Source organism: Phascolarctos cinereus, unplaced genomic scaffold, assembly GCF_003287225.1.
Source record: "Phascolarctos cinereus isolate Bilbo 61053 unplaced genomic scaffold, phaCin_HiC Scaffold_2;HRSCAF=192, whole genome shotgun sequence".
Lineage (NCBI taxonomy): Eukaryota > Metazoa > Chordata > Mammalia > Diprotodontia > Phascolarctidae > Phascolarctos > Phascolarctos cinereus.
The window spans coordinates 254,211,008-254,226,442 of NW_027555625.1; the positions used below are offsets into that span (position 1 = coordinate 254,211,008).

Genomic DNA, 15,435 nt, shown 5'->3' on the forward strand with positions numbered 1-15,435 from the left:
AAGAAAGATTACTGTACTACACAGTGATGGCTTTCTGGGAACATAAACTCCTTACTTGTAGAATTATTTCATTTTTGTACTTTTATCTACAGTGTCAGGCATATAGTAGGTGCTTAATAAATGTTGATTGATGCAGAGGCAGAAATTGGTGTTTTGTAAAAAATAATAATAGGGGAGAGAGATTGAAGACAGCTCTAAATGCCATCCTCAGAAATTTTTTTTAAATATAAATTTAGTAATAAACAAAAACAGTATATGTTACAAAATAAGTACCAAAATCTTACCCTCCGATAAGGTGCAAAAAAGACAAGCAAACAAAATGTTTTGTGTCGTTTTCAGGGCCTACCTAGAATAGGCAAAGGTATCTCTAGTTTATCTTTTAGGAAATGGGAAGAGAGATGTACTGGCTAGACTTAAGGGGGAAAACTGATGGTAGAGAGGTCAGTGAGGAGACTGGTTAACTTGTAACTCGGATCAAAGCACCTCACAACTTTGTAAAATTTTGATTCCGTCTGTATTCGGTTTGGGTTACCTTCAGCTAGTGTACTTGACTGATTAAGAGGGAAGAGAGAATAAGGACCAGGATCTGAACTAGCCAGTGAACAGCCCGGCATTGAATTTGGAGTGCTGGTTTAGGTGTTTACCTATCACATGTCAGTCTTTCAGTGAATTGACTGAATAACAAAGTTATTCAAACATTTATCAAATACCTATTCTGTGCAAAGCAAGTGCTGGAGATAATAAAGATTACAATCTAATCTTCCTTTCTGAGTCTACAGTGACGTCCCCACCAGAAAAAGGGCAGAAACATTCTGAGTAACAACTAATCAGCTCAGGGTCATCTTTCCCTTCCTGACAACTCACATTGCTTAACCTCTAGCGCACCTCTTCATGTTCTTAGGACAAGAGATTTGGCACTGGAGGGGACTCAGAGGTTAACCATTTTTGGGTGAAGAAGCTGAGACCCAGAGGAGTGACTTCCTGAAGTCACACAGGTGATTTTAAACCAGATCCTCCAATTCTAAACCTAGTGTCTATATTCAGACCCATCCTAGAGCCTATAGTCTTATTCATCCTTCCAAGTCTATTCCCAACTACACTGTGAGCCTCCAAACAGCAGAAGCCATAGGTATTCTTCCTGCCTTCCCCACAGAATAAGGCTGTTATAATAAGGAACTGTAACTAGGCAAGGTGTAAGTGCCTGATAAAGAGTTGGTTAATTAAGTGCCTTCTCTATGAAGATCTTTTCTTCCCTCTTCTTCTCAGAACCTGAGAAATCCTGATAATGGATTTTCCAGGATTTGTGCCTGGAATAGACTCAAGATGGAATTGGAAGAAGTCTGAAGTGTCCAGATTTTTAGCTTTGGGTTTTCTGGGCCTCCTCCCAGACCAATACTCACCTGGGTAGGGAGGAGCATGCTCACCTGAGGCTGTCCTTCACCTGCCCCACCCCCAGCCCTGGGAGGAGCCTGAGTTCACAGTCAGCTGAGCCACTCAAAAGAGAAATACTACTAGAACCTGGGCTCTGGCTGACTTTTTCCTGGCCTCTCTCTTCATTTGGTCTGTCTGGATTTGGCAGGAGCCAGAATTGGAGTTGGACGTGACCCAAGAACTAGGAGCCCAAAGCCAGAAATTAGGAAGCCAAGCTCACAAGGAATCGGGACTACCAGGAACCAGGAGCCAGCACCTACCAGGTGTTTGGGACTACAAAGTCTTAGAGGTTTGCTCTAACTGCCGGGAAGGATTGTGCTGGGACTCTGGGGAGGGAGAAATCGGTGGCCCAGCATTATCAAGTGCGTGTGTGATCCCCATAGGAGCCTCAGGCCCCTGCCAGGCTGAGCAGCCAAGTCCACTACCAAAGTCTCAGAGGAACTGAAGCAGTCAGCCAGGAAACAGTAGGTGTTCTTGCTTTTTCCTTCTGAATTCTGAACTCTTGAAACTAACCCCTAACATCTAACCTCTAACCCTGGTCCTGCCTTCCTAGAAAGATATGGCTGTGGGCAGCCAGGAACCAGAGCCAACTGAGCCTGTGTCTAGGTCCCCAGATGAAGAGGAGGAAATGGAGAGCTTGACCCCTTCAGCCCCCTGCCCTCCTGAGGCAGCCCCCATGGAAAGCAAGCCCCTACTGGGGGCTGGAGCTCAGTGGACTCTGCAACTAGTGGAGGATGTGGAAGATGAGTGCCCCATCTGTACGGAACCCTACGGCATAGACGAGCACCTCTTGGTGTTGCTGAACTGTGGACATGGGCTGTGCCAGCACTGCCTGAACAGGCTCTTGGGCACAGCTTCCAGCACTGACCTGGGCCGTGTGCGTTGCCCACTGTGCCGTCAGAAGACTCCTATGTTGGAGTGGGAGATCTACCAGCTTCAGGAAGAGTTGCTCCAGGCTGATGGGCCCCAACCTCCACCACCTCCCAGTCCCCCAGCCCTTCCTCCCCGAGGGACAGGGCTTTGGGCTTCCCTGGAGCACCGTTATCAACTTCGAGGGAACCGAGGTTGCCTCCCCTTCTTGCCTTGCCCACCATGTCTGATTTCGAGGCTCTGGGCCCTCCGTGACAGGGGGCCCTGCACCCGTTGCCTCATCTTGCTGACGATGCTAGCCCTAGAAATGTTTGGACTGGTACTCATCTTTCTGCCCCTCCTACTGCTTGCCTTGCTCTTGATCCTACTTAACCATCTAGGCCACTGACCCTCCAGCTTGGACTCGAAGGACCTTTTGAGGGGGTGGGCCTGCTTACCATTCACCGACCAGAGACTTGAGCACTGCTGCATCCTCTCACTGGAAGGATCCTGAATGGACTGAACTGACATTATCTCTGAGAAGATCTGGGGGGACGATTCTTCCAGGAGCTAATGGTCACTGATTAGAGAGCTTAGACTTTTGATCACAACTCCCTCAGCTGCCCACCTTGATAGTCAAGACTGAATAGGGGAAGAAAGAACTGGATTACTGAAAGAAGTAAGTTCACAACCTGGATAATTTCTAGAAATGATCATTTACATTAGTGAAAAGGGGGGGGTGGAGAGGAGAAGGCAACGAATACATTGAGATGGTGGGTGTGGAAGGGGCAGCCTGGGGCAGCCTGAGCAGAGGGACAATTTGGGATGGGAAGTATAGAGTTATAGACCAGTCAGGTCACTTTCAGGGGAGGAGCAGAAATGTCCTTCTCTGCCCCTCTCCTTGTCTGGAGGCCTCAGATAAGAGCTGTGCAGCTGGTGTTCCCTGAAGGTCAGCCAGGCTTGGGCTTGAAGGTAGGGAAATAGAAACTGCTCCCACCCAATTAGAGTGGAATGTCAGGCCTCAGACTGGTAGATGGGAGATCTCTGGGGGGAGAGCTGTACTCTGACCATATAGGCACATGCCTCCTCTAACAGGGATATGGCCAGCTGCGGTGAACACAGAACTTAACCTGGTATGAAAATGCCAGAGGGCACAAATGGACCTGGACCGAATTTCAAGGTGACCCCTTCTGGGGCCACCTAATTCTCCTGGAACTTGTCTCCCACACACATATACACACCCTAGACCATAAAGGGGAGCCCATAAAAAGAAGAACCCACAAGCTTTGGGGGCAGAAACAGGGCAATGCTGGACAGGAGGGAGCAGCAGTCCAGTGTACTGAATGAAGGAGCTGAGAGTCCAGTTGTACCCTGCTCTCATCAAACTACATCTTAAGAGCTATATTCAGAAGGATGGTGAAAAGCTGGAGTGTGTCCAGAAGAGGGCGACCAGATGTATGAGGCCAGGAGACCATGTCACATGAGAACTGGTTGAAAGATTTGGGTATCATCCATTGGGAAATGGTTAAACAAATGATGATACATGAATATGATGTGTAACATATCACTGTGGTGTAAGAAATGATGAATTACAGAGAAACATGGAAAGATTTGCCCAATCTGATGCAGACTTAAGCAAGAAGAGTCAAGATAACAATACAGACCAGCAATTCTCAAACTTTTTTGGTCTGAAGACCCCTCTACACTCTTAAAAATTATTGGGGGCCCCAAAAGCTTTTGTTTGTGAGTAACAGCCATTGGTATTTATTGTATTATAAAGAAAAACTGATAAATTTAAAAATATTTATTCATTTAAATAACAATAAACCTGTTACCTGTTAACACAAGCCATATGTTTTCTATGGGGAAAAAACTATTTTACAAAACAAAAAATTTAGTGAGAAGAGTGGCATTGTTTCACATATTTTTGCAGATCTCTTTAATTGGCTGGCTTAATAGACAACTGGATTTTCATATTTGCTTTTGCCTTCAATCTGCTGTGTTTTAATTGAAATATTTGAAGAAAATCCAGCCTCACACATAGATGTAGTTAGAATAGGGAGGAATATTTTAATAGGCAAATAATATCTTAATATGAAAATAGTTTTGACCTTACAGACCCCCTGAAAAGGTCTCAGAGACCCACCGAGCTGTGGACCAGGTTTTGACAACTGCTGATATACACACAATGACTACAATGTAAATGGAAAGAACAACTAGAAGACAATCAAGGGTTACACAATTACAAGGAATGGCCCCCAAAAAAGAAAAAGGAGGACATCCCCACCCTATTGCTTTGCACAAGTGGGCTGACCACAGACGTGGGGCATTGCATATATTTCAGACTTCTTAGATGTATTCATCAGTTTTGATTATTTTTTTCACTTCTACATTTTAAAAATAGTATTTATTGCAAGGGATGGCCCTCTGGGCAGGGGGAAGGGAAGGGAGAAATTCTATCGATGTAAAAAACAAAAGACACCAATAAGATTATTTTAAAAATAAAAATGTTAGAACCAGAAGAGACTTCATTAATATCATCTAGACCAACCTCTTCATTTTTTCAAAGGAGAAACCTGAAGCCCAGAGAGAAAAATCGACCATTTCTGGGATCACGATTGTTGTCCTGGAATGTTATTAGAAAGGGTTTAGATTTATTCTGTCCAGAAGACAGAGCTAGGGCTAATGACTAAATGTTTTAGGGAAGCAGTTTTCAAATCAATTTAATTCTTTCAAAATCAGAGCTGTTCAAAATAGGCAACCTTTGAGGTAGGTGTGCTCTCTTTCCATCACTGAAAGCATTCAAGCAGATACTGGATAAGGCCTCCCCCACACACGCCCCCCAGAAGATGTAGAATGGAAGGTGATTAGACTCAATGCTCTCTAAAGTTACTTCCTACAGTGAAATTCTATGACTTCTGGCTCCATCTAAACTCCTTCTGCCCTAACAGATGCTCTGGTTTTCACTTGAGAGGGTGCAAGATTCAATCAGCTGCTTAACATACTGGCGTCAGCATCAGGGGAAAATGTATTAGGTGGGGTACGGTGCCTGGTGTGTGAAAACCAGGCCTGGATGCACAGGATTTCCACACTCCAAAGCAGTCCGGGTCCAGCTCCATGTGGATTATATTGCTGCCTTGTCCCCATATGGTTCTACCCAGTTTCCCACCCTTATCAGCCCAAAGACTTCTGATTCCCTCTCCCTATCTGGACTCAGTCCCTGCCCCCAAAAATAGCCCTGGTGCAAAAAGAGCCTGATCCTAGGGTGCCTAGGGATTAGAGGTGAGGTCGAGTCAGAAAGTGTTTGGGATTAATCAGCTAATCAGTTGGTCGATAACCCCCCTGGGCTTCACTTTCTCCCTCCGTGCTGTGGGTTCTCACTAGCCTTAGAATTGGTTCAGTCTGCCTCTCTTATCCCCAGTCATTAGTGCTGTGTGGACACCTCCACACACCCCCCCCACCCTCTTCTCCCAAGTTCAGGCACCGACAAGGTTGGAATTTTTCAAAAGGAGTCTTTACTAGGAAACTCTGGGGCAGAAGAAGGAAAGAAAAACAACAGCAGAGAAGCAGATGAGTTTGCAGAGCACGCATTCCTGATCAGAGCAAATATTGGGCCCCAGAGCAGCTTATATAGAGTAAGTTACAGATCACCTGCTCTCGGGGGACAGCAAAGGGTGGTGGAAGGGGCGCTAGATTTAGAATTCGGTGATTGGGGTTCAAGTCCCTTGGGCAAAAGTCATGTCACCTCTGAGCCTGTTTCCTCATCTGTAAAATGGGAATAATACTTGCATCGCCTACCTCACAAGGTTGCTGTGAGGAAAACACTTTGTAAATGGTAAAGTGCTATAGAAATATGAACTGTCCTTAGTAGTAGTTATTGTCCTTATTTTTGCCCCTGACCCTGCCTGGGTTGAACCAAGATAAAAAGGTTTACCACACATGACCCAGGGGAAAGAAGAGATCAGTAGGTCCCTGGGTTCAAGCACAGCAGTGGTAGAGGACCAGAGCTCCAAGAGGGGTCACCCAAGCAGGAGAGGCATGGGCTGCTGTAGGCCCTTCCTGCTGGGGAATCCTTGGCTGATGCAACCTGCCCAGACACGTAAAGGAACCGAGCGGCCTTTGGACCCAGCTGTCCATGTTTCCCAGGCTCACACACATGGCCCAACTTAGCACAGCACACAAACGGAGCCTAGCTGCATGCTGACCTGAGACTCCAGGGGCCATGTCTTCATTGCTGGAAGGGAGAACCTGGGACCCAGCTCTGGGCAGAAGGGTTCCTGGGGAGGATGCAGACCTGTTAGGTGGAAGGGCCTTTAGGTTGGGCCTCATGGGCCTCTCTCCCATGACTACTCTGCTGCAAGGGAGGAGGGAGACTGGGGGACTGGGGCTGGGGCTTAAGTCTACCTGGGGAGGAGGGTTGTGCTGTCAGACATGGTTCCAATTAGCAACTGAAATGGCAACTTTGGCAAAGAGTTTTAATGGCAAAACTGGCTGCAGAGACCCTCCCTTGGAAGGGTGAGGAATGAGAAGCAGCAGGGCAGGGGCAGAAAAGGCTTCTTCCTAGGGGCTAGCATGGCCCCACTTCTAGGAGAAGCAGCTTCAGAGGGTAAGCAAACACCCAGGGAGATCGGAGGAAGCGAGGATCCCAGGACATGGAGACAGAACATCTAGGTTGCAGTCCTTTTCTGCTGAATCCTCTGGGGTGTTCCAGAAGGCTGGCATCAGTCTGCGCCTGGCATTTGGGGGGACCAAAGGAAGCAGAAGTCCTAGAATGGAGGATGAGGAGATAGCAGGGATAGGGATGGGGAGAGCACTACATGATAGCACAGGAGGACAGCGGGTTCCGGACATGACAGGTACAGGCAGCCCCACAGTACTGGCGGAAGGTCTGGTAGCAGCTGCCCTCAGCCTCACCGCCCCACTGGCCAGGTGGGGCGGTCAGTGCCTCTGGTGGCAGGCGACTCAAGATGGATGTATTGACAGCCAGGGCAGCCAGCCCATAGTCAGTGAAGAGCACAGTCTCCCTGCGGCAAGTAGGGCAGGAGATGAATTTGTACTTGGGGCAGGACTCATAAAGGATCTGTAGACACTGCTCGCACACAGAATGCAGACAGGAGAGCACACGTGGACGCCGCTGGGTCAGGTTATATGTGTGCCCACAGGTTGGGCACTCCAGCGGCTCCCCAGCAGGGCCAGGCCGTATCACATATTGGTTCACGATGACCTCATCACCAGGAGCTACCCGGGGGAAGCCCAGCTCAGCACTGCTCTTCCGGGGCCTCCTGGGCGGAGGTGGTGTGCGAGGTACCCCTTCCAGGGCAGGCACATCCCCACTGCAGGCCTGATTGACAATGATCTCGGTGTCAGAAGGCCAGGCCCTCTTGGGGGCCAGGGCAGGAGCAGGCCTGGGGGTGGGTGCATAGCGGGGGTTACCCGCCTGGAGCTCTGGAAACTTCTCAGGATGTACGATCTTCATGGTCTCCATCTTGAGGATGACCTGTGGGCCCTTCAGGCAGGACATGAGGAGGCCGGGCCAGCCGCTCGCCTCGGGCCCGGGGGGCGCCGGCATCCGGCTAGCGGCACTTAGGCCGGTTGGGCCCTGGGGTGGGGCTGCTGGTGAGGACCCAGCATCGGGGACAACATCCTGGCACTGCCAGGTTTGGGGTGGTCCCCAGCCGCCCCCCTGACTCCCAAGGGCGGACGGTGAGAATGTATGTGGACAGATCTGGGGGGGAGACCCCCCCAGGAGCCCCAGCGTCCTCCCAGGGCGAGTCTCAGGAGAAGGGCAAGTAACAGGAGAGGTGGATGTAGGGGATCCCCAAGGTATAGGTGCCTCCCCCAGGGCCCCTGCCCTCTATCTGAGGAGGTATGCAGGAGGCTTCCTCTCTGGCCTGAGTCAGTGGTCCCAGCAGCCAGGCAGCTGGACACCCAGGCACTCTGTGGCTGCCATGGCTCCAGGGCGGGGCTTCCCAGGGGGGCTGGTTACCTTACCCTCCCACCAGTCATGGGGCACCAAGGAGAAGAGGAAAGAAACTGAAAACAGAGACCAAAGGGTAAAAGAGGTCACCAGACTGAAGGAGATGTGACCCTAGAACCAACTGCCTGACCCAAAACCTGGCAACCTGACCTCTGACTCCCAACCCCGGTCCAGAAACCTAAGGACCCCTCCCCCCTCCAGCCCAGGTGTGTGCTCCGCCCCCAAAGCCCTAGGAGAAAGGAGGGGATGGAGAAGGGACAGGGAGGGGTTAGCGGCGTACCCCCGGGGCAGACGGAGCTCAGGCCAGGGGAGGCGAGAGCCCGTAGGGTCTGGCCGCGATGACCGCCCCAGCCCCAGGCCGCCCTCCGCCCCGTCTCCGGTCCCGTCCGTCACCTGGCTCGGTCCCCCGCGGCTCCAATGCGGCCCCAGGCCTGGCCAGCCCGGGCGCGGCTCCGCTGAGGTTATCTGAAAGGCAGAGACAGGGGATGCGCCGCCCGCTCCCCGGCTCGGCCCGAGGCGGCTCTGTAGGCACGGCGCGCTCCAGCGGCTGCTCAGAAGGAGGGCGAGAGGAGAGGAGGAGCAGGAGCAGGGCCCGGCTTCTGGGGATGCGGCGGGAGGATGCAGGGCCCCGGGCCCAAGGCGGGGGCGCGGGCGGGGGGCGCGGCGCGGCGCGGCCGGCTCAGCTGGGCTCGGCGCGGCGGCGGCGGCGGCAGGTGCGTGCGGAGCGGAGCGCGCTCTGCGGCGGAGACGCGGAGACCGCAGTGAGTGCGCGCTGCGCTTCGCGTCCCCCTCGCTCGCTCCGCGCGGCTGCAGCGCCTCCCCGGGCCCCCGACCTGACCCCGCCCCCAGCTCGCCCAGCCAGACCCTCCCCACGCCCCCGCATCGCACGCCCCCACTGCTTCTGGTTTCCTCCCCACTCCAGCCCCCCACTTCTCATAATAGGAGGGAAGGTGACTCAGGCCCCTCTAGAGGCCAGGGAGTCGAGGTTCCCAGGCTGAGCCCCCACCCAATACACAAACACTCCCCCTGCACAAACATTTCTTGTCACCCAGTTCCAAACAAGGGGCCATGAAGTGTCCCGAGGGTTCCCCCTCCCCCTCTATCGAGGCCAACCTGGAGGTGGGAGGTGGGAATGCTTCAAGCTCATAGCAGGAGCTGATGCCCAGCAGAGCCCTAACTGTCACAGCCCTGGCTCTTCCATGTTATCTCGTCTTCAACGACTGCACCCTTAGCCTCATGAATGCACACACACACACACACACACACACACACACACACACGCTATTGGGTGTAACGAATGACATATGAACTCCAGCTCCAAGGACTCTAGCTCCCACTCCCAGGCAAGGCCTCAGTCCTGCGGGGGGCCAGCTCCAGGTTCTGGGAGCCAGGCTCTGCCACAGGAAATCCGGGCTTTCTCCTCCCAGGCCACAGCCCCCACACACACAATGCTGCCTGGGGGAGGGGGAGGGATGACTGGGGGAAAAGGGGACCTGGCCAGAATGGGCTATAAGGAATTTTTTTGTGTGGTCTAGTGGGGAGGGCAGCTGTATCTCTTGGGATGCAAAGCCACAAGTGACACCAGGCCATCAGGAAAACATGACTGTCTCTCTCACCTGCACTTCTTCCATCATGCTTAAATGCTACATTGGCTGAATTCAAACCTGACCCCTTCCCCTGCTCCCCTGGTTGTCTCACAAACATACGGCATGACTCACCATAACCCTCTACTCTCTCTGCTGATTTGCTCCTTTGCAGCTTTCAGTCCAAGCCTACATTTTTTTTTTACCTCTGAACTGGGGGCTTAGAGACTGGCCAGAGGGAGGAGACCACAGATCATTCTCTCAACTTTTTCAATTTTTTAAAGTCCTACCAGCCTTAGCCTATATACAGCCACTTGTACCTTCACCATCCTGTTAGTGCCCCAAACAAAAGGCTCCACTTCATCTCTACCCCAGTATGCCTTACTCCTTAAAGGAATATTATCACTTGAGTATGTAACCCAAAGCCCATTGGCATGGGATTCTTACCTGGCTTACAGTTTTTCTCTCCAAACTATCTTCTGCCATCATCCTCAATGATTTTATTTTTTTTTTTTTTTTTTTTTTAGGCAATCAGGATTAAGTGACTTGCCCAGGGTCACACAGCTAGTAAGTGTCAGTGTCTGAGGCTGGATTTGAACTCAGGTCCTCTTGACTCCAAAGGGCAGAGCTCTATCCCCTGCAATACCTAGCTGTCCCTCTCAGTGATTTTAATATTCCTGTTGACAGTGCCACTAGGAACCTGATTTCTTAATTTGTCTACAACCTCAACTCCAATGACTTTCTCCGCCTAACAAGAACATAGTCTAGACTTTACAATCATTCAGAATTATACCATTTTGGGGGCAGCTAGGTGGCACAGTGAAGAGAGCACCATCCCTGGATTCAGGAGGAACTGAGTTCAAATCTGGCCTCAGACAGATGGGGTTAAGTTAACCCCATTGCCTAACCAAAAAAAAAAAAAAGAATTATACCATTTTGAAGATTCTAACCTTGGAATTCCACTTTTTTTAAATCCAATAATTTTTTATTGTTTTTATTTTACAGCCATTTATGCCATGAATTTGTAGGGGATTGGTTCCAACAGCTCAGGTTCCTTACCATTGGTTCTCACAAAATGGGCTTCTTTTGGTGGAGCATGCTGGTGTTTCAGATGAGCCCAAGTGCCTTTTTCTTTAGTTTTCCTTCTCCTTCTGATCATTTTCCTTTACCAGGTTCAGGAAACTCTCTGCTCTTAGAATGCTTAATATGCTCAATATGCACATTAATTCTCTTGGCTAGAGTCTTGCCCTTAACCTGTTTGTTTACAACGATGCCTACAGCATGTTGAGTAACATTATAGACCCGTCCAGTCTTGCCATGGTAGCATTTGTAGGGCATTCCTTGCTGAACTGTGCCCACACCCTTGATATCTACAACATCACCTTTCTTGTTTATTTGCATGTACGTAGCCAAAGGGACAACACCATGTTTTCCAAAGGGCCTAGAAAACATGTATAGTGACCCTCTTCTTTTTCCTTTTGTGTTCGTCATTTTGGCATCTCACTCAAACGCTTTCCCGAGCCTCCTTGGTAAGGAAATAATATGCCGCAATGCAGGAGCCACAGGAGCCCCTTGTACCTGGAATATGGTGGAGCCAGCGGAAAGGAAGAATGGAATTCCACTTTTCAAGAATAACTTCCTATCCTTCTACCTCTCTCACTCTCTTATTCACACTATTCATCCTTGTAACCTTCAGTTCCTTGAACCTTTCCAGTTCTCCCATTCCATATCCCCTACCCTGGTTTTATTTGCCTCCATACCCAAGCCTCGATGCCATGGTTTGCCATTTGAATGTATTACTAACTAGTATCCTAGGATGTTTTGCCTCCCTGATATTCCTTGTTCCTGGGTCACCCTAAACATCTGGTTTTTTAAAATTTGTTTTGTTTTGCTTTTTTGCTCCTGTTCCAGGGCTGCTAAAGGTGCTTGGAGAAATTAATGGAATTTATTAGACCATAGATTTAGTCTTGGAAGGAATCTTAGAGGTGCCCTAATCCAACCCTTCATTTTACAGATAAGGAGACCTTGGCACCAAGAAGTTAAGAGATTTGCTCAAGGTCACACAGGTAGTAACTGAGCAAGGATTTGAATCTTCTTATATCAAATCCAGATATTTTTACTCCAAAGCAAGAGCTCTTTTCACTGGATGATTTAATTAATTTCACCCTAAAAATTGAAGCTATGTGTACTATTAAAGCCAAAGAACACATTCCTATTGTCTGTTAAAAATTATGAATTTATTGTTTTCAAGGAATGTACTTTGTAGGAAACTTTCAATATTTCTTCAAAAATGTTTCAAAGTGTATCAATAAATTTTAAAAATAATTCATGGTACATAATTTCATCTGACAGCTTGACAATCCTGTTCTACTCTTGGCAAGTCTTTATTAATTTCCAACAGCAACAGTTTCTTCTGTCATCTCACCACCAGCCATACTGTCATTGTCCACAATTAGAGCAGATGACTTAGCCTCTTTCTCCCTGGAGAAGGTTGAGGCCATACAATTGCATTTCTTCAGCTCTCCTTCATTCCTCTAACCTTCTTAGCATCGTTGCCCTGTTTTCTGTCCCTCTGGTTATAGAAGATGAGTTGTTTCTAGTTTTCACTATGGTTAACCCTTCTTCTTGAATCCTTGACTTCATTCTCTCCAGCCTCCTTCACGACCTTGACCCAGCAGTCATCCCTCCTCTTTCATGCATCCTCAATCTCACACGCACCAGTGACATGGACAAATATTCACTTTAGGAATATCAACTTGGTAACTGTATGGAGGATGAACTGGAGAGAGAAAGGCTAGATGCTAGGAGACTGATTGGGATGATAATCCAATAGTCCAGGGAAGAGGTGATGGGATACTGAAAGAGGCACTTGTGGTGTAAATGGTGAGAAATGGATGAATAGGAGAGATGTTAAGAAGGTAGAATTAGCAAGATTTAGCAACTGATTAGTTAGAAGGTATGACAGTACAGTGTTGACAATTCTTAAGTTTTGAATCTAGAAGAATGCTAGTAGCCTTAACAGAAATATAGAAATACAAAGGAAGTGTGGGTTTGGGAGAAAAGATAGTAAGATTTTTTTTGGACATAATGAGTTTGAGTTATCTATGGTCATGCGGTTGGAGATGTCCAGCCAAACAGCTGGTGGGAAGCAATCTCAGGAGAAAGATAATGGCCAGATATGTAGATCTGAGAATTATCTGCATAGAGATGATAATTAAATTCTTAGGAGCTGATGCAATCATCTAGGGGGGCATAAAAAAGAATGAAAAGGAGACAGCCCAAGACAGAACATCCATGCATAGCAAAGGAGAGGGAATATATGACAGTTTTGCAAAAGAGACTGAGGATTGGTCTGACAAGAAGGAAGAGAACCACAAGGGAGAAATGTCATAAAAACCCAGGGGAGAGAAGTACCCCCAAAGTAAGGGATAGTCAACAGTATTAAACACTGCAGAGAAATCAAGGATGAGAATGAGGACTGAAAAGTACCATTGTAAAAAGAAAGGAGAGGAGGAGGAGGAAGAGGAGGAAGAAGTCATTTGGGACCTTAGAATAGTGTTAGGTGAGTTCATCATCTTATAAGATCTCATCAGTCTTAATATTCCACTTCATCACTACCCTCTGGAGGGTAGGACCATGAACTCCAAACCTTAATTTAAGGAAAGAGAGCACAGCTCAGACATCTGATTTCTCACCTGACTGAACTATTTTGGGACTTCTCTGACTGGCTTTTCCACCAAAGCCCCTCAGGTACCTTTTCATCCTCCCCTTTCACTCTAATTTTCAGCTTCCTGTTTTTGTGGTTTTTCTTCCCAGTTAGACTGTGAGTTCCTTGAGGGCAGACAATAGCTTTTTATTTTTTCATTTAGCACAGTGTTTAGCACATAGTAGGCACTTCATAAATGCTTACTGATTGATTGGAGTCTAGTCTCAAGACTTTGCACAGCTCCGCCTCACTTAAATCCAATTCACTTGCAAGTCAAGACATCACCCTCCTGATGTCATTGGTCCTCTTCCAGAACAAAGGACCAATATCAATAACAACAATCTGATTGATTAAATGACTGAGTGATTGAGGTAGAATCCAGATCACAAAGGTCTGAGAACTGAGGGTGAAGTGAGAAAGTGAAGACATATTTTTTTTGGTGGAAAAGATGGAATAATATAGACTAAAGGATAATTCAATTAGATAGATTTGGAACTGGTTGAATGGCAGGACTCAAAAAATAATCATTAATAGTCAATGTCAACTTGGCAGGTCCCCAGGAATCTGTGCGTGGCCCTGTGATGTTTAACATTTTTACCGGTGACTTGGATGAAGGATAGATGAATGAATGAAAAAACATTTATTAATCACTTACTACGTGCCAAGCATAAGTCATTATCTCTTAGAGATACAAATAAAAAAGAAGAGATATCTCTTACCTCAAAGAGCTTATAATCTAAAGGAGAAAATTATACATATAGAGAGGTGGTGGCCAGGGAGGAAATATTTTGGTCCAGAAAGCTATAGGGATCAGGGATAGTAAATAGAGGGGGCTATAAGGGAGTAGATTGACTTTATTTAATCATGGTTCCTGTTTCCAGAATTGAAGAGCCAGTGAATGCACACATGGCTGTGAGACTTTTAGTGAGGAGGTTATGAAAGAAGGAGCCAAAGAGGAAAGAGAAATTTTGGCTGAGTGACATGTTCAGAAACCAAATTGTAAGGGGTTGAGAAGTGAGTGTGACATGAAAAAATGGAAGCATATCTACTTGTGAAAAAGAGAGAAAGAAGTGGACTATCTGATGGTAAGTTTATTAAGTTGGCAGATGACACAAAGATAGAAGGGTTAGCTGTCATGATGGATGACCGTTAGGAACCAAAAAGGCCTTGACAGGCTAAAACGTGAATCTAACAAGATGAAATTCAAGGGACTAATTTTCCTTGCCATTTTTTCCTCCCCACCTATTCCATTTTGTATGTATAGTTTCATTTCTTCTGGGTACTCCTTTAGACCTTACACGGAGGGCATTGTTTTTTTCTGAGGCTCTGCTTGGATTTGTTAAGGTATTACTGTCTTCTTCTGGATTTACCCCTTGGATTTCTTTCAGTTTTATGACTGAGTGTAGATACCTTTTTCTAGGAGATACAGTGTAAAAGAAAGGAGAAATACAGAATGATAGCTTGAGGGGATGCTAGGATCAAGTGAAGGTTTTTGAAGGATAGGGGCAATCTGGACAGATTTGTAAGCAACCAGGAAAGAGCCAGTGAATAAGAAATGGTTGAAAATTAGGGATAGAAAGGGAATAATTATGGGGTAAGCTGCTGGAAGAGACAGAAGGGATGGGATCAAGGAAGAGTACAGGTAGTGGGGCTGGTACTGACAAGGAGAAAGGCCACCTTATCCTCTGAAATTGAAGCAAAGGAGAGAATAGCAAATGATGTTGAGGCTATTTAAAATATAGAACTGGGAAGAAGAGGGAGCTCCCAATAGAGGACCTCAGTTTTCCCCCCACAAAAGTCTATGTTTATGTTCCCTACAGAGAGAGGGAGACAAATGCAAAATCAGGGATGTAGGCAATGGTGTGTTGAAGAGAATTTAACTGTTTAGG

At 47.6% G+C, this 15,435-nt stretch overlaps 2 protein-coding genes and 1 pseudogene across 4 annotated transcripts; 1 reads left to right on the top strand and 2 right to left on the bottom strand.

The window, feature by feature from the left end:
- Positions 1-1,494: 1,494 nt before the first annotated feature.
- On the top strand, positions 1,495-4,224 carry LOC110205268 (ring finger protein-like). Its single transcript, XM_020981741.2, has 2 exons — positions 1,495-1,895; positions 1,985-4,224. The coding sequence occupies exon 2, from the start codon at positions 1,991-1,993 to the stop codon at positions 2,687-2,689; it is 699 nt and encodes a 232-aa protein (XP_020837400.1). The 5' UTR covers positions 1,495-1,895; positions 1,985-1,990; the 3' UTR covers positions 2,690-4,224.
- Positions 4,225-5,772: 1,548 nt separating this feature from the next.
- On the bottom strand, positions 5,773-9,598 carry RNF208 (ring finger protein 208). Of its 3 annotated transcripts, none has more exons than XM_078149940.1 (2): positions 9,371-9,598; positions 5,773-8,722 (listed from the first exon to the last, which is right to left on the bottom strand). In XM_078149940.1, the coding sequence occupies exon 2, from the start codon at positions 7,847-7,849 to the stop codon at positions 7,094-7,096; it is 756 nt and encodes a 251-aa protein (XP_078006066.1). In that variant the 5' UTR covers positions 7,850-8,722; positions 9,371-9,598; the 3' UTR covers positions 5,773-7,093. The 3 variants fall into 3 exon arrangements, with proteins under 3 accessions (XP_078006066.1, XP_078006067.1, XP_020837402.1); XM_078149941.1 differs by lacking the exon at positions 9,371-9,598 and having other exon boundaries at positions 5,773-8,313; positions 8,651-8,954; XM_020981743.2 differs by lacking the exon at positions 9,371-9,598 and having other exon boundaries at positions 5,773-8,313; positions 8,538-8,954.
- A 1,251-nt stretch (positions 9,599-10,849) lies between these two features.
- Positions 10,850-11,331, bottom strand: LOC110205273 (large ribosomal subunit protein eL21 pseudogene; annotated as a pseudogene).
- Between the last annotated feature and the right edge of the window lie 4,104 nt (positions 11,332-15,435).